This window comes from Gouania willdenowi, chromosome 15 (genome assembly GCF_900634775.1).
Source record: "Gouania willdenowi chromosome 15, fGouWil2.1, whole genome shotgun sequence".
Classification (NCBI taxonomy): Eukaryota; Metazoa; Chordata; class Actinopteri; order Blenniiformes; family Gobiesocidae; genus Gouania; species Gouania willdenowi.
The window spans coordinates 12,382,365-12,407,404 of NC_041058.1; the positions used below are offsets into that span (position 1 = coordinate 12,382,365).

The window sequence follows — 25,040 nt, forward strand, 5'->3', positions numbered from 1 at the left end:
TTAAGAACGTTTAGTTAAAAAAAAAACAGAAGCAAAAGGAGACCAGGAAAATGAGTTTTTGCCCCCCTTTTTTTCTTTATCCACTTTGTCTGCACATTCACACGCTATAAGGTCAACACTACATGTAGTGCAATATTTTTACGACAGCTATGCTTGTTTAATAATTGGAATGAGCTATCCTAGCTCAGTGCCGACTTTCAAAGATGAAAACTGCAGTGAGAACTTTTACCTGCTACTACCACCTCCTCACTGATTCTCCTCCACGCCTAATCCTTCCTCGTCCGGTCCCGGTTATAACGGCTGTGTCATACAGCTCCAGGTGGTCACACACAGCTACTACTCCATGGATGAATGGGTGAACAGACCGTGTCCGTGTTGACGGCCTGACATCATCGCCAACAAAGACTCTGATTGGCTTTCGTCACGCAAAACAGTCGCAGGAGTTCAATATTTTCAACTCTTGCAAATGTGCGAATATGACAAAAAATTAGGAGCGTGCTTGCACGGCCAACGCTCTTGACGCGCGAATCGGACCACACCGCCACACAGGAAAGATTTCGCCTCTGGGTCGCATCTACCCATTGACTTTGTATGTAATCTGGTCGCAGCATTACACCTTGGTGAAGGGGAAGGAACATTGGCGAGGCAATGGAAGTTTTTTTTTCCCTATCACAACTCAGTCTAATACAATAAACACTTTCACACATACTCAAGACATAGTTAATGCACTGCACCCATATTATTTTTTGTAGCAGTGTTTTCTCTTGAATAATAAATGCTACTTGTACAGCTACAGTTCAAGTTTGTGTTGTGTGTTTGTAGCACTTGGCAGTGTGTACAACATCTAAGTTTCACAAGAAGGTTAAATTTAAAAACAGGTATTATTGGCCCAAAAGATAAAGTATTAAGCATCAAAAGAGGGGTTTTCTTACATTTAGAGGGTACACGCAAGTTAGACATGACGACAATCATGGAGTCAGCCTGAACTCTCAAGACATAGTTGGTCACGTTTTCGTAATCAAGAGGTTTGGCCACGTAGATCACACCTGTCTTATTGTTCACCTGAAAATGACCTGGAAGCAGAACAAAACCATGAGAAACAGAAAAAAGTAAATCTAATGTAAATTTAGATCAGTATTCACTATATCAAACAGAAGTTTAACACAAAAATATTTTCTATGGATGTGAATTTCATATTAACTGTCAAATACTGTTAACAGAATGTTGAAGATATTCCTGTAAAATACAATGTACATCTACACTTCACGTAACTTCATGTAAGATTACATGTTGGACCACAGAATTAGCGGGTATTCTAACAATGTCTAGTATTGTAGGAAAAAAGGCAATAACATGTATTTAGGTCTAACTGACAGCCTGTCATGTCACGTGGTCCAGACCTTGTTCATTTCCTGACACAATGGAGTAGAAGATGCTTTGGTTGAGAGCTGCAGCGAGAATGGTCCCTACTGGAGTCCCAACCGGAGCCAGCTCACTAACAAGAGGAAATCTAAAGAGACAAAGAACACAGATCATAGAACAATGTGTTTACTCCACTGCATTATAGCTGATAATTCAATATCACAGCTGCAGAAAGATGGATAAATGTGGTTCGAAGCTATAAATGAGAAAAGAAACACATGAATAACAAGTGAGCCAGTAGAGCAGACGTGGGCAACCGGTGGCCAGTGGGCCACATGCAACCCTTGGTTTAACTTTATGCGACCCCTCAAAACTAATATACAAAATGACTCCAAAAATGACCGAAAAATACCCAAAATGACTCCAGACACATAAACAACAACAAAAACACACAAAATGACTCCACAAAATGACAGAAAAACACACAAAATTAATCAAAAAACATACAAAATGACAGAAAACAGCACATAATGACACAAAAGTATACAAAATGACCCTAGACGTACAAAGCAACAACATAAACACACAAGAGGATAAGAAAATACAGAAAAATACAGCAAAAGCACACTCAGATTGGAATACTGATAATTTACCTCTCTGATCAAACTATTACATTTTTTGTGGCCCTCACTGTAATAAAAGTTGCCCATGTCAGACTCAGCAGTTTAGCAATAACAACAGAAAACATAATCTTTCATTATTTCTCATTTCATATGTCTTAAAACACATATATTTATATATTGTTGATGGGAAAATGTGTGCCACAGGGGAGACAGTTGTTAATCAATCTTGGTATGCGTGTTGTCAATATTTGAAAATATCTAAAGATTAACTAAGTAGAAAAGCCCTTGTACTTAGATAGATTTATGTCTTTGTGACAAACATTTTATCTGCCTCAATGCCAGATCTTCTTTCATGAATAAAGATGAATTAAGATTTATTTTAAGATTAAACATGGCTGTGGTTTATCCAAGTTGAAAAAGTGTGTGAGTATGCATGCTTAACAGGTCACAATTGCAGTAAATGGTAAAAACAAGGCTTAAACATGCAGCTTCGCTCTCATGATGTTATTACAGACTCCCATGGGACGTGAATGGAGTATAAGGTAAGAAACAAGTACCGAGTAAGATCATATTCTCGCTACAGTTATAATCCTTTGTTTAAAACACCAGCAAGTTTCTTTTGATTGTTATTTTAATTTTGAACAAAATCTAGTCATGTAAATCCCCACATAATGATACAACAATACACCTTTTTCCTTTTTCCTAAGGAAGTCTAAGTAAAGGACTTTCTTTCAAGCAGTTCTAAAAAAAAATTGAAATTTAAAGAAAAATCTTCCACGTCTGTCTGTGGTGATGACTAACCCCCCCCCCCCCCCCCCCCCCCTTTTTTTTTTTTTTTTTAGCAATAAATCCTTTGCTGTTAATATAGGAAAGATCAGCAGGCTGAGCTTGGGTTAAGTGCATGAGGAGGTGTAGTAATAAAAGAAGGGCAGAGCTGTGAAGAAAACTTGAGAAGACGAGAGCTTATCCTGTCACCGTCGAAGAATGGGGTTCTTAAACTTTTTAAGAGTTTTCAGGGGTAAGAGATAAAGGGATCAACATGAGAGATACATGTCTTTGTTACTTAAATACTTGAACAGAACAAGCTGCCTGAAATACAAAAAAAAGTAAATTTTATCAAAAATTGGAATAATTCAAATGCATTTACTTGCTTAAAAAATTGGAGGTCTAGCAAAAAGCTGTCCTATTTTCATTATTTATATTTTATTTAAAAACATACTATTTCTATGCTGATTGAGACAGATTGTTATTGATGTCATCGATAGTGTCAAACGCTGTATACTGGCCTGAGGAATCATTTAAAATAACTCATATGGGTCAACTCTTTAGGTCAAAAAGTCTGCGGTGTGCCTTTAAGTTTTGCTATAACTAGTAGGGATGCTTTAACACTCATTGAATATAAAAATATGGACAAGGGTCTGCTTTGGGTGCTAAGATCTATGACTTTCAAATTCACACTACAATAAAATAGCATTGAAAATAATAAACATGTAACCTAAATTCCTAATGATTTAGTAATTCCAGAGAATCAAACCAATCTCTTCCATTACCACAGGTCAATAATTTCAGTTTGGTTTCATACGGCACTTTTGAAAGTGGTTTAAATCTACTTAAGAATCCTACTACTTGCTGTTCATTTTGAGGAATACCTCTCAAAACGAGCACTGAACAGGAAGAAGATACATTGCATCCCTTTGTTGTCCTCTTCAAAAACTAAAGACTAAACAGCTGCCGTCTATCTTGAGTAACACACGAGAGTGAATCAACCTATCAGAGGAACTGATTTGTTCCAAGAGGTCCAAATAGCGGTGCGGTGGAAATACGCTTCATGAATAATAATACATTGTGATGTTTTATGTTTCAGGGGAAAATAACAGCATCTTTTCTCCAAAACAACACTACTGCTTATAAAATCATAATTCACTGAAATTATTTTGTATTAAATGAAATGACTTCTATTTAGTTGCCTCGGTTGGCATTCAATCAGCTACTTTATGAGTAATTGCTATCCCTATGGCATTCAGTGGGATGGAGCATACTCCACGTAGATGGGAAGTAATTTATTAATGCTGCCTTCACATACTGTAAGTAGATTACCTGTTTGGCACAGGAACAGTATTAATCTCAAAGTGGGACTCTACCTTTGTCATATGAATGACAATGCTGTCAATGATGATACTTTTACTTGTATAGCATTATTCCTGGAAGTTTAATGTGTCCCTTGTGAACACTAGCAGCTTAGTACCTGGGACATCTTTGGTTTAATGCACAATAATTATTTTTCTCCTTCATGCCAGCTAATAACACACAACATATCACTGATTATGCACGAAGCATCGGAGGGTTTTCAGCAAGTTGACGCCTGTCTTATTTATAAAAAACACTACCATTAAATGGTTACCATACCAACCGTTGTCGTAGGCTTTTGAGATGCTTTAGAAAGGCAGAGTACTGCTGCTTCGCAAACATAGATTACGCTTCATTATCTACAATTATTCACCCCTTGCTTTCACCTTAATTCACACGTTGAACAGAAACATAAGATGAGTAGAATTCTTTGGAGTGAAAACAATTGTGACCATTTCATGTTCTTTTAGCACTTCTGTTTTTATTTCAGGGCTATTGACTTGAGATCGACACCAGATTCCTCTTACAGTAAAAAATAAAGAAAGATTATCTAACAGGTATTCTAAGATAAAGGTAATGCAGGTTACATTTATACAAAACATTACAGGGGTGAGGAATGGATTAATCTACTTTAAAATATTTCAGTGGGATAAGTTTGTCCCAAAAATGCAGTTAGCAGACAAGCGTAAAGAGCACGGGACGATATGGTTATTTTTTACCTCTGCCCAATCTATTCCCATGGGTAGGATTTACACTGATGCCTTTGTTGGAAATCAGTCTTTGAGCTCTGTCACAAAGGTTTAGACTGACAGATTATTCACTGTCACAACCAGATTAATGAGTTTATCTCTAACCATGATTCACGTGACAATACTGAGGGCATTAGAGAAGGAAGAAGAAAAAAACAATTCAAGCTTTCATTTAATTATGATTATTTGATTTTGTTACATTATTTTATTTATGTGAGCAATACCTGATTCTTCAATCTTGTTCATAGAACATTTGCCATTTATAAAACTGAACAATAAGGGCCGGCTTTAGCTCAGGGTTTGACACTGTGTTGATCCTGCACGTGACAGTTGCACGACTCAGTCCTGAACAGGAACCATTGATAGAAACCTATTATAAGAGGTTCAGATTGATTTGTGACGGTGTTAGCTCGCTATGAGGGTTCGGTGGCACTAGCATGATGTGATTGCCAGGAAGAGTTACAGCTGACATGTCATGAGGCTCTGCTGAGGAATGGCCGTTGGTTACAATTTTAACCATTTATACTAACAGTAGTGATTAAAGTTGTTGTGGTTTTTTGGGGGGGTTATTTTCTTTTTTTTATTAGTTATCATTAGAAATAAAGAATAATGTCAAAGGATTAAAAAAAAAACACACACAAGCAAGAATTTATCAGCAACATCACGCCCAATTCTCTCTATATCCTAAAACAGGTGTATAAATTGTGGTATAATCTGGTGAATTATTTGTCCTGGGCAACGGTAAATCTTTTTAATTTGGTTAATCGCATAATTTTCGGTGATTAACTAAATGAACATCCCTAAAGCTAAATTCTCAAGTATTTTGAAAAGCATTATCTTACATAAATCATGATCCAGACATTTATTAACTGAACATCTCCACTTCCTCCCCCTGCCTCTGCAAATCTACCAGATGCCACGCGCATCACGGAACATGACAAGGTTGAATCAGGTCACATTGATTTAGGTCTATTGGGCATTGTTATTCTCTGGGTGATGGACATTTCTGAGGTAAGAGCCAAAATCATATTTACCTGTTTGCTGTTGTGACGTGCAGCCTTGTTTCCGTGCACAGTTTCACATTCACTTTGATTGACAGTCTCCACTACAGGAAGTTGAAGCATATTGGCTGAGCGATCGCGACACAATTTTTTATTTCTATAGGGTCATGTATATAGATCATGATCCAGACATTTATTTACCTATTTAAAAAAAGAAAGCGACATTTAATCATTCAATCATTCAATCCATCTGCAGACCAGGAGGATTTCCATGCTCACAGAAGATTACGTAAGACTATTACTGTAGATGATCAGACTGCTCTCATGCTGACACCATCGACCACATGACAACATCACCTGGGGCTTTCACCTCACAAAAAACATTTTGGACCTGGAAGTAAGTGAGGGAAAAAATTGTTTTTGCAACAAAACTGCAAGTGACTGGTCATGGAATGAAATCTATTCAACTAAAAGTAAAATATGAAATGTCAAATATAAGAATAGTCCTTTTTAATTTCCAACGTGCTACTTTACATCACTTTCAGTGATACAGGGTAATTTGACAGCTGACCTTATGGGCTGGCAACAGCTGACTAAACAATTCAAATGGAAAAAGACAATTGTTATGTTTTGTACCTATATGTTCTCTATCGCCGTTGCAAATATATCTTATCAAAAAGTTTAGCGTGAGCCCCAGAAGTCAGCAGTAAAGTTCATCCTACTGTGATCATTGGGGTCATCCTTGATCTGATATTTGAAATGTGTGCAACGAGTGTGACACGGTGTGTGCTGGACTGCCATGTGAGTCCAGCCTATTTAGCAGAGACAAGTGTGAAAGGGCAATGCGCCTCGATTGCTTCGTAGTTCAAGGCTGCAGGCTGCAAATTTGAGCCTAGAGCTGAAAATCAATCGTGCCCTTCAGAGGCATTAAAGTGCTCCACAGCTCTCGGCTTTTATCCAGACAGAAAAATAAAGCTGGGGAGGACGGCAGAGCAGCAGACCTGTCCAGATAAAGAAATAATAAATTGGTGTTTACACAAGGTTCCCAGCTAAGCCTTCCACCTGGTAATGTGAGAGCATGAATATGGATAATAGCACTTTATGTGAAGACTTATGTGATAGTGTCATAAATAAACAAATTCATATATAAACTAGAAAACACTCGGAAAGCACAAACATCCGCCATTCGCCAAATATCTCCTTTGCCAGATATTACTCATCTAATCAGTTCTTACTTATCCCTTTTGAATATTTTCTGAAATTGTCATCAAAATAAGTCCATTACTTTTTTTTAGTTAAGACTTTTCATGACAAATTTTAATAAAGTAAAACACCAGCAATGTGACCATAATGTAATTTACATGTGAATTCATTCAAAAAAGGTTAAGCTTTATGTGACCATACCTTACTGTCATTGCTTGATCTGAGATAAGGCTATCATAAGACCATCAAAACCGGTTCAAATATGATGAGAACACTTAAACTGAGGGGAAAATCCAGTAAGGCGTGAAAAATGAGAAAAATGTCAAAGACACCTACATTTCAGAGGTACGGTTTTATGTGGCCATATCTGCCTGTCAATGACTGATCTTGTCAGATCTCAGAAGCTCAGTGGGACACCACTGAGAATTCCAGGTGCTACAGTGGGGTGGCAGTCGCTGACAGAAATTGTCAAAAATGTGACAAACACCAAAAATCGTAGGTAAGGCTATAGTAAGACATACAAATGGAAATATTTACCGGTAAAATAAATCTTTTTTTCAGGCATAAAAATAAAAACACATAGAATGTGTGTGTTTTTTTTAGGTAAGGTATAGTAAAACATAAAAATGGCAAAAAAAAATAAAATGACAACCAACAAAAACCGAAGGTAAGGCTATAGTGAGAGGCATAAAAATGGCAAAAAAACAATGAAAACCAAAAGACACAACGAAAACCATGGGTTTACACATTAGATGGCGCACTGAAAATGCAGGTTGTAATTTTTTTATATATATATTTAAAATTTACATTACATTTTTTTTCTCACATTGATAAAGCTCATCGGATATATATATATTTATTTTTTTTCACAATGAAAATGCATGTCTGATTTTTTTTCTATATATATATATATATATATATATTAAAACAAAAAAACATTAATGTGCAACCAGACATTGATTGATGTGACCGGAAGGCAGCTGTTGTTGCCATAGACATGAATACTGTTGCCGGAAGTTTGGGAGAGAATAAAAGTACTGCTACGCGCTAATGCAGTGGCTCCACTTGCTTTTCTCATTTGCTGATAATTATTCTTGTTGCTCTGCTAATAAACATTTTATTTTATTTTTTTTTAATCTTTTTTTAGGTAAGTTTATAGTAGGTAAGGCTATAGTAAGGCATAAAATAGCATACAATTTTTTTTAATTTATTCATTTATTTTTTCAGGTAAGGCTATAGTAGGTAAGGCTATAGAAAGGAATAAATAAGAAACATTCTAAATTTTTTTCTTTGAGGTAAAGCTATAGTAAGGTATGGAAATAGAAACAATTTGAAATTGTTTTTTTCTTAAGTAAGTCTATAGTAAGTAAAAATGGGAACAATTACAATTTTTTTTTAGGTAAGGCTATAGTAAGGTATAAAAAAGGAAACTATTTGATCTTTTTATTTGCGGTAAGGCTATAGTAAGGTATAAAAATGGAAACAATTTTATTTATTTTTTTGAGGTAAGGCTATAGTAAGGTATGAAAAAGAAAACTTTTTTTTTTTGGTTTGTTTTTTGAGGTAAGGCTATAGTAAGGTATAAAAATCGTTTTTTGAAGTAAGGCTATAGTAAGGCAGAAAAAAGGAAACAATTTGCTTAGATTTTTTTTTTGTTTTTTTTTGAGGTAAGACTATAGTATGGCATAAAAATAGAAACAATTTGATTTTTTTTTTTTTTTTGAGGTAAGGCTATAGTAAGGTATAAATATTGAAACTTTTTTGTCAGGTAAGACTATAGTATGGCATAAAAATAGAAACAATTTGATTTTTTTTTTTTGAGGTTAGGCAGAAAAATGGAAAATGTTTCTTTTTTTTTTTAGGTAAGGCTATAGTAAGGTATAAAAATCGTTTTTTGAAGTAAGGCTATAGTAAGGCAGAAAAAAGGAAACAATTTGCTTAGATTTTTTTTTTGGTTTTTTTTGAGGTAAGGCTATAGTAAGGTATAAAAATTGATTTTTTTTTGACAGGTAAGACTATGGCATAAAAATAGAAAGAATTTAATTTTTTCTTTTTTTTTTGGTAATTCTATAGTCGGTAAGGCTATAGTAAGGCAGAAAAAATGAAACATTTAGATTTTTTTTTCTCTGAGGTAAGGATGGAGAACGACAAGAAATTTGTGAAAAACACCTACATTTCAGAGGTAATGCTTTATATGGCCTTACCTGCCTGTCATTACTTGATCTCACCATGTCTCAAAAACTCAGCAGGGCAGGTCCTGGTTAGTACTTGGATGGGAGACCACAGTGGGGTGACAAAAGTTGGTAAAAAATGTCAAAACCTCTAAAAATAATAGGCAGTGCTATCGTAGGTAAGGCTATAGTAAAACAATTTTATTTTATTTATTTTTTTTTTTTTTAAGGTAAGGCTATAAGGCTATAAGGTATGGCATAAAAATAGAAACAATTTGATTTTGTAATTTATTCTTTTTATAGAAAGGTATAAAAATTGACACTTTTTTGTTAGGTAAGACATAAAAATAGAAACAATTTTATTTTATTTTTTGGTTTTTTTTGAGGTAATGCTATTGTAAGGTATAAAAATTGTTTTTTAAAGTAAAGCTATAGTAAGGCAGAAAAGAAGGAAACAATTTGATTTAGATTTTTTTTTTTTTAGTTTTTTTTTTTTTTTTTAGGTCAGGCTATAGTAAGGTATAAAAATTGAAACTTTTTTGTCAGGTAAGACTATAGTATGGCATAAAAATAGAAATAATTTAATTTTTTTTTTTTTTTGAGGTAAGGCTATAGTAAGGTATAAAAATTGAAACTTTTTTGTCAGGTAAGACTATAGTATGGCATAAAAATAGAAACAATTAGATTTTTTTTTTTTTTGAGGTAAGACTATAGTATGGCAGAAAAATGGAAAATTTTTCTTTTTTTTTGAGGTAAGGCTATGGTAAGGTATAAAAATCGTTTTTTGAAGTAAGACTATAGTAAGTCAGAAAAAAGGAAACAATTTGTTTAGATTTTTCTTTTTTTTTTTGAGGTAAAAAAAAAAAATAGAAAGAATTAATTTTTTAATTCTTTCTATTAATTTTTTTTTTTTTTTTTTTTTTTTGAGGTAAGGCTATAGTAAGGTATAAAAATTGAAACTTTTTTGTCAGGTAAGACTATAGTATGGCATAAAAATAGAAACAATTTGATTTTTTTTTTGAGGTAATGCTATAGTAAGGTATAAAAATCGTTTTTTGAAGTAAGGCTATAGTAAGGCAGAAAAAAGGAAACAATTTGTTTAGATTTTTTTTTTTTTTTTGAGGTAAGGCTATAGTAAGGTATAAAAATTGAAACTTTTTTGTCAGGTAAAATTTTATTTAATTTTTTTTTTTGAGGTTAGGCTATAGTAAGGCAGAAAAATGGAAAATTTTTCTTTTTTTTTTTTTTGAGGTAAGACTATAGTATGGCAGAAAAATAGAAACAATTTGATTTTTTTTTTTTTTTGAGGTTAGGCTATAGTAAGGCAGAAAAATGGAAATTTTTTCTTTTTTTTTTGAGGTAAGGCTATGGTAAGGTATAAAAATCGTTTTTTGAAGTAAGGCTATAGTAAGGCAGAAAAAAGGAAACAATTTGTTTAGATTTTTTTTTTTTTTGAGGTAAGACTGTAGTAAGGCATAAAAATAGAAAGAATTAATTTTTTTTTTTTTGAGGTAAGGCTATAGTAAGGCAGAAAAATGGAAGATTTTTTTCTTTTTTCTGCCTTACTATAGCCTTACTTCAAAAACAATTTTTATACCTTACTATAGCATTACCTCAAAAAAAAAAATGTTTCCATTTTTCTGCCTTACTATAGCCTAGCCATTGAAATGTCGGTGTTTTTCACAATTTTCTTGTCGTTCTACAGCCTTTCCTTAATGAAAAAAAATAATTTTTTTCTGCCTTACTATAGCCTTACTTCTTACCTCAAAAAAAAAAAAAAATCAAATTGTTTCTATTTTTATGCCATACTATAGTCTTACCTGACAAAAAAGTTTCCATTTTTTTTACCTTACTATAGCCTAACCTCAAAAAAAAAAAAATCAAATTGTTTCTATTTTTATGCCATACTATAGTCTTACCTTAAAAAAAAAAAAATCAAATTGTTTCTATTTTTATGCCATACTATAGTCTTACCTGACAAAAAAGTTTCCATTTTTTTACCTTACTATAGCCTTACCTCAACAAAAAAAAAAAAAAAAATCTAAACAAATTGTTTCCTTTTTTCTGCCTTACTATAGCCTTACTTCAAAAAACAATTTTTATACCTTACTATAGCATTACCTCAAAAAAAAAAAATTTTTTTTTCCATTTTTCTGCCTTACTATAGCCTTACCTCAAAAAAAAAAAAAAAAAAAAATCAAATTGTTTCTATTTTTATGCCATACTATAGTCTTACCTCAAAAAAAAAAATCAAATTGTTTCTATTTTTATGGCATACTATAGTCTTACCTGACAAAAAAGTTTCCATTTTTTTTACCTTACTTTAGCCTTACCTCAAAAAAAAAAAAATCTAAACAAATTGTTTCCTTTTTTCTGCCTTACTATAGCCTTACTTCAAAAAACGATTTTTATACCTTACTATAGCATTACCTCAAAAAAAAAAAAAAAAATCAAATTGTTTCTATTTTTATGCCATACTATAGTCTTACTTCAAAAAAAAAAAAAATCAAATTGTTTCTATTTTTATGCCATACTATAGTCTTACCTGACAAAAAAGTTTCCATTTTTTTACCTTACTTTAGCCTTACCTCAACAAAAAAAAAAAATCTAAACAAATTGTTTCCTTTTTTCTGCCTTACTATAGCCTTACTTCAAAAAACGATTTTTATACCTTACTATAGCATTACCTCAAAAAAAAAAAAAAAAAAAAAAAAAAAAAAAAAAATTTCCATTTTTCTGGTTTACTATAGCCTAACCTCAAAAAAAAAAAAAAAAAAATCAAATTGTTTCTATTTTTATGCCATACTATAGTCTTACCTTAAAAAAAAAAAAAAATCAAATTGTTTCTATTTTTATGCCATACTATAGTCTTACCTGACAAAAAAGTTTCCATTTTTTTACCTTACTTTAGCCTTACCTCAACAAAAAAAAAAAAATCTAAACAAAGTGTTTCCTTTTTTCTGCCTTACTATAACCTTACTTCAAAAAACGATTTTTATACCTTACTATAGCATTACCTAAAAAAAAAAATTGTTTTCCATTTTTCTGCCTTACTATAGCCTAACCTCAAAAAAAAAAAAAATCAAATTGTTTCTATTTTTATGCCATACTATAGTCTTACCTTAAAAAAAAAAAAAAAATCAAATTGTTTCTATTTTTATGCCATACTATAGTCTTACCTGACAAAAAAGTTTCCATTTTTATACCTTACCTCATACCTTATAGCCTTACCTCAAAAAAAATCAAATTGTTTCTCACCTGACAAAAAAGTTTCCATTTTTATACCTTAATATAGCCTTACCTAAAAAAAATAATAAACAAAATTACAAAATCAAATTGTTTCTATTTTACTATAGCCTTACCTACGATAGCACTGCCTATTATTTTTTAGAGGTTTTGACATTTTTTACCAACTTCTGTCACCCCACTGTGGCACCTGGAATTCTCAGTGGTCTCCCATCCAAGTACTAACCAGGACCTGCCCTGCTGAGTTTTTGAGACCTGGTGAGATCAAGTAATGACAGGCAGGTAAGGCCATATAAAGCATTACCTCTGAAATGTAGGTGTTTTTCACAAATTTCTTGTCGTTCTCCATCCTTTCCTCAAAGAATAAAAAATCTAAATGTTTCATTTTTTCTGCCTTACTATAGCCTTACCGACTATAGAATTACCAAAAAAAAAAAAGAATGATAATCAAATTGTTTTTATCTCCTGCCATACAATAGCATTACCTCAAAAAAAAAAGAAAATCAAATTGTTTCGATTTTTATGCCATACTATAGTCTTACCTGACAAAAAAGTTTCCATTTTTATACCTTACTATAGCCTTACCTCAAAAAAAAAAAAAAATCTAAACAAATTGTTTCCTTTTTTCTGCCTTACTATAACCTTACTTCAAAAAACAATTTTTATACCTTACTATAGCATTACCTCGAAAAAAAAAATGTTTTCCATTTTTCTGCCTTACTATAGCCTAGCCTTTGAAATGTAGGTGTTTTTCACAATTTTCTTGTCGTTCTACAGCCTTTCCTTAAAGAAAAAAAAGAATTTTTTTCTGCCTTACTATAGCCTTACCTACTATAGCCTTACCAAAAAAAAATTTTGGTTTTTATTTTTATACCTTGCCTTTCTTACGTTACTTTTTTTTTTCTTTTTCAAGGTAAGGCTAGGTAAGGCATAAAAATTGAAACATTTTGATTTCAATCTTTTTTATTTTTGAGGTAAGGCTATAGTAGGAAAGGCAATAAATGAATAAGTCATGAAAATAGAAACATTTTTATTTTTTTGAGGTAAGGCTACAGTAGGTAAGGCTATAATAAGGCAAACAAATTGAATTTTTTTGTTTTTTGAGGACAAGCATAAGGCAAGGCACATTTATTTGTATAGTGAATTTCACACAAAAGGCAACTTGATGTGCTTGACATGATCAAAAAAGTGCAACAGAAAACATTCGACAGCTTAAAACCAATAACATTTAAAATTATCAGTAAAATCAATTAAAATTATCAACAAACACATTACATCAACTACAACATGACCAAAAATCTCCCTCTCAATCATACGCAGTAAAGAAAAAAAGTGCCTTTAACTTTGATTTAAAAATGTTCACATTGGATGCTGACTTCAGCTCTGCTGAACAAAAGAAACATTTTTTTTTCAGGTAAGGCTAGGTCAATGGAAACATTTTGGGTTTTTTTTTACATGAAAAATGAGAAAAATGTGAAAAACACCTACATTTCAGAGGTGATGGACCTGGTTAGTACTTGGATGGGAGACCACTGAGAATTCCAGGTGCCATAGTGGGGTGACAGAAATTGGTAAAACCACTAAAAATAATAGAGAATCCTATAGTAAATGGTAACATTATTTTAGGTAAGGCTAGAATAAGGCATGAAAATAAAAACATTTAGATTTTTTTTTAATTTTTTTTTTTGAGCTAGGGCTATAGTAAGGCACAAAAATGAAAACAATGTGATTTTTTATTTTTATTTATTTATTTATTTTTTGAGGTAAGGCTATAATAAGGCACAAAATGGAAACAATTTGATTTTTTTAAGGGAAAAATATGACAACCACCAAAAATTGGAGGTAAAGCTACATAGTAAGCTATAAAAATGGAAACATTCTTTTTTTTTTGAAGTAAGGCTAATAAGGCATGAAAATAGAGACATTTTAAATTAAAACACGGGGTGAGGTTATAGTAAGGCATAAAGATGAAATTATATCAACCACCAATATTTTTTTTCTTTTTTTGTTTTTGAGGGCTTATACATGCATAGTTAACAATCAATAAAATATTTTTCATATGAACTTTTTCCACTAATTTTAATTGTAATTGAGAAAAAAAAGTCCAATTAAAATTATGTGATAGACACATAAAAGCTAATCAATCATAATTTCAGAAACAGAAAAAAACCAACCTTCATCTACAGAGTAAATTATGAAAAACGAAGAGAAATTCATATCATTCCAAAAAGAAGAGCTACTGACCCAAGGAGGGGAGAAAACTGGAGATGAAATGAAAGGAAACACTTGAGCCATGAGGAAAAACTCAAGGGATGCAGGAGCATGGAGAGGCAGGGATAAAAGGAAAAAAAAAAAGATAAGAGAGTGACGAGGTGCAGAGCAAAATAAAATACCGTACTCAGAAGCACTGAGGCAAAAGTCCCAAGTGATTTGGAGTGGATTTAGAGGGAGAAGTTTGGTGGGTGAGATGAGCAGCTAGAAACAAGTGCTCGTATTGCAGGTTTGTTGCTTTGGTGCAGTGGCTTGCTTCAGTTGAGGGAGAATTCACATAGAAACAGGATGATAGATTGCTCGTTACCCTGTGTGTCAAATCAGAAACACTCACACTAACACACCTACACACACACCCACACACACACTCAAACATAGACTGAATGCTGCGTTCTAAAGACCTTTTGAGCAGGTTGTGTTTGACCAGGAAGCCATTTAACTACAGTATTTAATGATGATCTACAAACCATTACAACCCCATCAAAGGTTCCATCTGCACAAGCACAAATTTATCTTCCCACTTTAATCATCACAGAAGACCCAGTGGTTCAGGCAATAAATTGATAGACACTTATAGTATAGCCTACCAGTATCATAAGTCAATATTAAACTATAGTTTAGGTTCACTGCTACACAGTGGTATGTGATCATGATCATAACTCTTCTGAAATACAAATAAAAGTTTATTTTACTGCATAAAATAACAAAAATCATTATTATTATTATTATTATTATTATTATTATTATTATTTCAGCTGGGAATAGATACATTATTTTTAAAAAAAGATGTAAACACTAAGGCTATGAAAGGAACAGAAGCGTAGAGCTGCCACAGGTGAAAAAATATTTTGGATCACTATATTGTATGAACAATATAATTATATTGTACAAACATGATAATATATTGTACGAACAATATACTTATATTGTACAAACGTGATATTATTAGTTATTATTAGTATATTGTTCGTACAATATAATATCACATTTGTACAATATAGAATATTATTTGTACAATATACTATATTGTTCGTACAATATACTATATTGTTCGTACAATATAGTATATTGTACGTACAATAGACTATCATGTTTGTACAATATAATTGTATTGTTCATAAAATATAGTGTTCCAAAATATATTTTCCCCTGTGGCAGCTCTACGCTTCTGTAAAAAGGAAACAAATACACGCTGAAAGACATGAAAAAGGAACAAAAACCAGTGCATGTATTGCATATATAAAATAAATAGATCACCAACGATATGTACTGTATTTCATTTTGAATGACAATTTGCTCTTTTTTTTCATCTAGAGCACTAATAACATTTTCTTTGTATCTTTTTAAAAAGGTATTTGAATTTAAATTAAAAAAAAATTGTTGATGAGAATGATAATGTGTGGATGTTGGGAAGCAGTTCTCGTTTTTTCTTCTTTCTGCTGCCAAAATTGTAAATGTTCTTTTTTTTTCCGAAGGTCAACACTACAAGGAGTGCAATCTTTTTGAGACAGCAAGACATGTTTTGTTATTGCAATTAAATAAATGAATTCATTTTATTGCATAAAAATAGAAACAATTTGATTTTCACACTCTGGAACTGCGCATGCGTGACCTGCGGGGGTCATAGGTCGAGAGGGATATAAACGTAAACAAGCTAGTCCACTCTGTTGATATTTACAACCTAACAGTGTTTGTAATGTTATTCCAGAGATCTTTAATGTTTCAATTGTGTTAATAATATTAATATTACACATATTGGACCCGAGGAGGTGTCCAACAGTTTCCGCTGATGCCGATATTGGCCGATCCGAGCACTTTTAAAAACTGATGGGAGCAGCTAAGCTAGGGCAGTCCCCTCGCTTGCACCCCTGGTGAATGAAAACACCGACTACCTGGATCTCCAGCGGGCGGATTCGGACTCTACCCAGGAATGATGCACATATCTGAGCACTTTTGTAAAGCCGATGAGAGAAACAGAATTAAAGCGACCGACCTCCTCTGCTTTCACACTTCTCTCCCATTGATGGGACTATGAACGACAAGCCCCGACTTCCAGGGTCTCCAGCCGACTCTACCCGGGAACAACGCACATATTTGAGAAACAGTATCAAATCGACAGACCTCCTGTTTCCACATTCATTCTACAAGCTTTTAACTTTTTATTGTTATGTATTTTCTGTATTTACTTTATTGTTGTTGTTGTTAGTTTCCTTTTTTGACTTGTGTAAAGAGTTTTAGAGTTTTTGAAAAGCACTTATAAATAACAAAAGAGATTTCCGAGGGTGAAAAGGATAGTGTGAGTTCTCACTTTGAAAAGGTACATTTATGAGGTACACCATTCACTAACCAGGTCCATGATTATTTTTTATTAAGCTATTATTTTAATTCAAATTACAAACTTGAAGGAAGTGCACAAGATGGACAGGTCGATAAGTGAGTAACGCCATCAGCTGAAACATTTTGAAAAACTGAATATTCAGCTCATGCACAGCATTAGCTTTAGCAGCTAACTCTGTCTTTCTGCCTCGGAGACGATACCACGTTTACGCAAAAAATCTTTCAAGGAATCAACGCTCCAACGGGTAAAATAATCAAAATCTCTGTCAAACTCGCTTCCAAAACCGACAGCCATAACGAGTTTATCTCTCTTGACCTTTGACCTAATGCGGAAGAACTGAACCAGTGCGAGAGTGTGAAAAGGCTTATTGTGAGCATCACCAGCCCTCCCTCAGGAAGGATAGGAAACACTTTATAAAAGGAAGATTATAAAAAGAGAGGGCAGTGTTACACCTTGGTGAGGGGGAAGGGAACAGGGATGAGTGAGCCAGGGTAGGACAATGGAAGGGGTGGGGAAGTATCGACTGTTTTGAGGTGAGAGTGAAATTTGATGTTATAGTTGTGCTTATTGTGTTGTGCAATCTGTTCAGCCAGTCTGGTAAATGTTCTTTCAAGCCATATTGATCGCTTTATATTTTCAACAGAGCAGATTTGAAATGTGTTTTTTTTTTTATTCCACTAAGGTTTTCAGGAGTATTTTCATCAGCAGTCGCTACAGAAGTGGCTACACCCTTCTAAAATGTTGGAGGCAACATGCAGTAACAGAAAAAGCAATGGCAGCAGTAATTTATTTTAACCAACAATGTTGAGGAGTTTCTTATTTCCCTCAGACAGATGGAGGGGACATTCCATAAAGCAGAGACAGAAGTCATTAAGTCAGCCAAAACTCTGCAGAGTTGGTTTTAATTATGCGCTGTGGAGCTATCGCTTTCCTCATTGCTGTGATAACTAACTACCTTCAGAGAGACAGACGTGATCCTCTGTGCATGTTTAGTAAGTGATTTGTGTTTAGAAAGTTCCTCTGGGAGAGCACAATTGCAGAGAGATAGAGAGGCGAGGATGGGAGCATAAGATGTCACTGCAAAGCGAGCAGATTGGATATTCTCCAGTGGAGAGAGAGCGCATTGTCTAGCAGGAACGGCTCCAGCACATGCCTAATGCTTTCAAGCCTCATAATTTACAGGAGACCCACCATTGTGCACATTGTCAATGTGACGCCCTACAGAGGTCTAAGCATGCGGTGTCGACCTTCTGTGAGTTTTTAGACGGACTGCTCATTCACAGCTGTAATCAATGATCTTTCAGCCCCTGCGCTGCTCGGCCTGCGTATCAATCATTGAATAAAGCTGAGCACCGGAAGAACGTGAGGGCACACACAAAGTGCCAGATTACAGGCCATCAAGGCTGCATTTACTGGATGCATAGATACACAAATATAGTCACACACTAACCTCAGTAAGAAGTGGCAGGAGACAATGCAACAGGCAGAGAAATAAAACTATGTTACAAAAAGAAAAAGGAAGGTAAAGGAAGCTGCCAGCTTTAGACAGCAAGAACTACTACTGTATCTCAAATACATTAGATTTATAAACAAGAATGAGCTTAAACTCATTACTACAACAATGTCTCAGGTACGACAGCAAACAGGGAAAATAAATCTGTCACATATAATGTTATGTTAAGGTTTTGTTTATTCAGACACATTTTTTCAGGAAATTTGATCACCCGACATGTTTCGATTGCCAACTGTCAGTCTTCCTCAGAGGTGATTGCTTTAACGCATGCAGTCCCCACATGTCGATGCCTTACAATCTTCAATCTTCTTGTTTTTTTATGTCTGTTGTGTGAATGAGTGTAAATGTTTGTTTGTAAGAAGGGTTTTATTACTTACGCACCAAGGTCGTTCTTAATGTAAGAACAGTAACTGCCATGCATCATTTATGTTATTTCCCTGTACTCGCTCTCTTCGTCATATGTAAATCAATAAAAACTGCTTGAAAAAACAAAGAAAAGAAAAAGGAGGTGACAGCTTTGATGTAACCCTACGAGTTCTTTCATGAGGAAAGCATCAAAGCATCAACTGAAACAAGTCAAAACATGTCGGGAAATCAGATTTCCTGTCTGAATAAACAAAACCATAATATTTAGAAAAAGAATACAAAATTAAGTTGTTGGAATTACTATGCGTATAATGTTGTTTTGATGAGAGGTCAGTATGTTTTTATCGAACAAATATGGTCCAATTTCTTCCAGCAGACTGATGGATTTGGTAAACAGTAAATTAGTCAAACAACTGTAGCACATTTAGGTTACCGCTGTCTCTTCTATAAAGAATCCATGCCTTTTTATTATGAAAAACTGCTTAGCGTCCTTCTGATGCAGTCGCATTGGAAAACCTATACATACAGCTATTAAAACAGTAAGAAATCTCAGAGTAGAAAATATAATTGTGCCCAATCTACACTTATCTGTTTGTTTTATAGACAAAAAAATAAATGAAAGCATGTGTCACTCAAAAGTGAAATACAGGGACTCTCCTGAACAAAGTTAAGAGCATCGTTCACAATTGTCAAAATGAACACGCGCAACAATAACGTTCATCAGCCAGAAATACAGTACGTTCAGTTCACGTTTCGCCTAAAATGAGAACGAGTTCAGGAACGATCATTCGGGCAAAACGTTCCTATGTTCCTGGTGTTATCCAAATCATCTTTAATGTGTTCACCATGTGTGAGGTGCTCTTAGCTTCATGATAATACTGTACATGGATACAGCTGCATTCATTTACATCAGAGAGACTTACTTGTACTCCTCCTGGGTGAAGATTGGTATGCGAGAAGGTTGAAGAACAGTGATCTCCACCAAAGTGCTGTTAGTCTTCACTGGCTCCCCATCATCGTAAGCAATCACAAATAACTACAGGGAGAATAAAAACACGTCAAACAAACACGCCAATGCAAGCATTATAAACACAGTACAACGTATCATATAAAACAACTGTTTCCTAAAAAAATTTTGTTGACATGCTCAGCATTCTGATAGAAGAAAACTGAGAAAATAGAGGCTGGCGCGCATGCCAGAGAGTATGAAAGTATTGATCCGCATTCATAAACTGGACTAAAGAGCTGATATGGAGGCCGTGGGAGTACAGTAAGAGTAAAATATGGCGAAGCAAACACACACACACACACACACACACACACACACACACACACACACACACACACACACACACACACACACACACACGAATGAAATAAAAATGTTTGAAAAACAGAGTGATGAAAATACAGAAAAATGAATGGACTACATTGAGACGAGTGTCTTCAAAAGGTAAAGATGCATTAGGCCTTTAATATCCCACAGGATTTGCTCAAGTACTCAGACCTGTATAGATACTAAGCTAAGGAAGATCAACTTAAAAAGGTTTGAACAATGTGTTGTGACTCATGGGGAGGGTCTTAAATGTAATGGAAAAGCTTCATGGTTGAATAATCATTGAGAAAAACAGAAGCTCCAAGGAGAAAGTCTTCATTTTGAGGTGAAAACAATTATTTTATTAATCAATTAATTTACACATTTTTTTTTAGCTGATTATTAGATGATTTCGATACATAAATGCACATTTAGCAGTGTAGTCCTCATTTATTCATGTCTGTCCACTGCATGTGCTGGTTAGGAAATACAGTATTTGTGAGCCTTCACACATAACACGTCTTTGTGATACAAACACATGCCCACAGCACTTTGACGACATATTGTGTTTGTGTCCGTGAGAGGCTTTGAACCACGATCCACAATAACAATACAACAATGTCTAGTTACTGTGAATGCCAGGTTCTCATTGTGAAACATAACTTGTCTGTTCAATGCACTGAGCTCGACAATGAATGCAGTTTCTTTCTGTTCATACGTTGCAACATTGATAAAATACAACTATTGAAGAACCAGTGAAGTGGTTCCACACTTCAAATTTATGCTGTCTTTTTCTCAGGGACAATATGACTCAACGCTGCTTTTTCCATCTAATTTAAGCAGTAATGTGTGCTAAAGCTGCTTCAGAACACTCGTCAGTGATGTGCATTACAAAAAACTGAGCAGATGCAGTTCCTTTAAAACGTTTTTCAGGATCAACTAGGTCCTTTTGATCTACATGTTTTAGCTATTGATTTGATCCTATTATTATGGCATTCAACACTCAGTCAAAAAATACAGAATACGGTACATTTTTGAAATCGTATTAAATAATAGTTCAGTTGTATTTATATTGTTTTTAGTTTATTGTGTTAAGTTTGGCTCAGAAAATAAAAAGGGCTTTTTTTTTTTTTTCGTGTGCGCATTTTGAGGTTTTTAAGTACTGGTTCAACTACAGTTTAGCACTGAAACCATATAGAAAATACCCATTACTAAAGGTATCGAAAAAAACCCAACCAATACCCATCCCTGCTTACAATACTGTGAACAATACAAGGTTTCCCTGATCTAATACAGATAAAATCTTTCTATACTAACTGCAACATCAACATACATTCTGATTAGATTACATTTCTGATTCGATTACATTTCTGATTCTGATTAGATTTTTTGTACATTTCTTTCAAAGAAAAAAAAAAAAAAACTTGACTTACTTTAAAAGTAACACTTGGCTCTTCATTAAGGTTAACCTTAGTGATGATTCTTCCACTTTCTTCTTCAACATCAAAAATGCTCCCGCTGTACGGTGACCTCTCCAGATCCACTCTGTAACGGACAAAACTAGCAGGCGTATCCTGTCGGAAGAACAAAGGACAAATAGTTATTGTCTGTTGAATGCAAATTCAGTTACCTGTAAAAAACAATCGTTTTTCTTTTAAAAAGTGTGAGTACAATTTGAAAAATAGAAAAGATCAAAAAGTACACCCACCATTATTATCATTTGCGTGAACAAGAATACAAATCCTTTTGGTGTCCAAATTCACCCCTTAATTATCACTTCACAGACTTAAAAATCATAAAGTGTCATTTGTCTTCTTGCTTTTTCCCTTTCTTTGCTAGCTTTGTTTAATCTATACTATAGAGTTTATGCTTTCATCATAAGCTAATTTAAATAATGCAATACCTTTGAACCAACCAAAATAAGTGAGGACAGTGATTTCTATGAATTTCATCATTTATTTAGGTTTTGCTCCATTTATTGCTAATTGAGCTTTTTTAACCTTAGGAGTTCATGCCAAAATACACACTTAATAGAACAACAGTCTATCACAGGGCTAAAAAATACAACCAATATAACAATTATTTAAAATTCACTGTAACATTACATTACTAAACTTAAATTACCACATTTTTATAAATAAAAAATTAACACCCAGGAGATCATATCCGAGCACACGGTGACTATGGTGGAAATGAGTAGAAATCAGTAATATAAACAATAAAAATAGAACAAAACACATCTGTGTGATGTGAAAACTAGATTTAAAAACTAAAGTAATGTCCTCCTGCCTGCAGTGGAGCCTAAAATTACAGCCTCGCAGTGAGGGGTGGGGGTTGGAAAAGAGCATCTTACGCCTTCCTCATAACAGGGCAGAAAATGATTGCGTGATCAAAATTATACCATACATACAAAACTGAACATCATCTTAAAGCATTTAGTGGACGCAAAACTAAAGAAATTGTACAGCACCTCAGAAAACATTTTTGTTTATCTGTGAGTGAAAAGCCTTGGATTTTGTTAAAGTTCTGACTTTAAGGGCTCAAAAAACATTTTTCAATTCAGGCTTGGACCTTTAGTAATCACTGGTGTCAATGGTTAGAAATATGTAGAGCTAATCTAAATGTAAAGCAAAAAGTGCCTAAATAAGGCTAGGTAAAATGCTGGTAATCTATCAAGACATATCAATCACTGGTCTATAAAGATTAATGGGATTTTTTTTATTTAACAAAATTCTAAAAATGCAGTGGACTGGGCCCACATAACGTCTCCATGCCGAATAGCACGTACCACCTTCCTGAGAATTCAGTCAAATGACTCTGTTCCACCGAGTAAAACAAATTAAATTGTGCAAAGTAAAATCATAATCTACGTTGAATCAATATATCACATGACTATGTTCCGATAAATTTAGAAATTACCGGAAAAGAGGGTGGGCCCCTGGGGCCCCCTTTCAAAAATATCTCGGAGAGGCTCTTGACAATTACAACCCGATGTAACGAGCATTAAGGGAGCAGTAGTCATTTGAAGAATGGGGCCCTCGGCAGCCCCCTGGCGCCCCCGTGGCACATATGGAGTAATGGGCCCCATTCATATATTAGTATGTATCAATGATTCGGTACCAACATTCTCAGTATTTGACTCACAAATAAATGAGAAAACGACTTTATTGGAAATTGCTTAAAAAAGAGGGGTGGGCCCCCAGGCCCCTAATCAAATTGTGCGAGGCATAATCGTAATCTACCTTGAATTATCTTTGAAACAATATATCACACGACTATGTTCCCATAAATTTGGAAATTACCGGAAATGGGGGGTGGGCCCCCGGGCACCCTACCCTATTTCATTATATTCATTCATAGAGTATTCATACCAAACTGCATTCTGATCTCACGAGAATTAACCGAGGAGTAGTCATTTGAAAAATGGACCTAAGATGAGTCCCATAATATTGATAAGAAAAGAACTGCATTTGTCTCCATGGTGATCTTTCCTCATATTAAGGGGATTTTATTGAGTCGAGTAACATATGAGAAATAGAGCTCTTTCTTAAGGCCCATTACTATTTCCGAAAATAAAATCCCTATTACAATGTCTGTACAAAAATACTTAAAGGATGTCTTCTAAAACATCAAAGATCCTCAGAATAACAAGGCTTCCTTACAACAAACAAATGTGGCGACCAAAAGGACATCCTGTCAATAAACTGCATTAAGCTTCAATAGCAACGTCAATAAAAGTCTGTGTTATTCAGCCTCTGTCAAGTCTGTCTATCAGACCAGTGTGTGTCACTCTCATAGGTTGAGCACTGGGTGTGAACTCATCGTGACATCCCAATGTCATTGTATCCATATTAACAACTCTAATATTTTGTATTGAGCATAGTAGAAAATTCTTCCTCCATTGGTGACAGAGAGGGCATAAGAAAAGTATTTCCCTCCTAAATAAGAAAATTAGGTGGAAACTAGTCCCAATGTCATGTGGTTGCCTGTCTGCCACCCACAGCTGACACTGACAGGCGTCCATATCCCATAGTGTTGCTCTGTCGAGGAGAAAGTCAGAGCTTATTCAGTCCTGGAGGAGACTTCAGTTGCACTGACAGGAGAGACATGACTTGCCAAGCTGCCAATGTTTGCCTTACCTCACTTCTGAAAAATACAGATTTTTATTTCTAAATGTCGACAAAGTATAATTGCCCTTTGAATGTGTTTCCATTGAAGGCTGTTTTGGCAGAAGCCTCGCAACTACCGTGAAATCTTATCCCGCGAAACTTTGCCGCAGGAAGACGGACGCTCAGACCCTCCTTATAACTCTCCGTATTCCTTTGTCGTTTCATGTCTAATGTGGCAGTAATAATTTTTAAGTATAACGCTAAGAAATGTACCGGTCCCCTCTTCTGTCTACATGTACCGCGTCATGTTTACTCAGAGAGTAAGTGGTCATGTGACCATGGACGTCACATTCTGTGACGTGTATTTGCGGAAAAGGTGTTACTAAAGTGCTTCTGCAACACATTTACTATCGAAACGTCTGGAATTCCTCATGAAAGCCTAAAATCTTTTTAGCGATACAACCCGCGAGTGTTTTTTTCCCAAAATTCAGGTGTTTCCATTACCAAACTTCATTGCGCTACTTTGATTTTGCGCATTGCCAAGGGTAAATGGAAATCCAGCTATCTATAGATATGTTGTTTTGTTACTATTTATCTTGTTTGTTTTCCTCGTGTTCCTTATTATGTTTTATGTGTTTTTGAGCAA

General features: G+C 34.3%; 1 protein-coding gene across 8 annotated transcripts in view; it reads right to left on the bottom strand.

Moving 5' to 3' along the window:
* The window catches only part of pcdh15a (protocadherin-related 15a), a 200,678-nt gene that overhangs the window by 31,059 nt on the left and 144,579 nt on the right, over window positions 1-25,040 (bottom strand). For all 8 annotated transcript variants that reach the window (XM_028468339.1, XM_028468336.1, XM_028468337.1 and 5 more), the window contains 4 exons: window positions 21,719-21,859; window positions 19,894-20,006; window positions 1,401-1,510; window positions 933-1,073 (listed from right to left, as the gene is read on the bottom strand). In XM_028468339.1, the coding sequence (XP_028324140.1) occupies window positions 933-1,073; window positions 1,401-1,510; window positions 19,894-20,006; window positions 21,719-21,859 (505 nt within the window). The remainder of the gene's footprint in view (window positions 1-932; window positions 1,074-1,400; window positions 1,511-19,893; window positions 20,007-21,718; window positions 21,860-25,040) is intronic.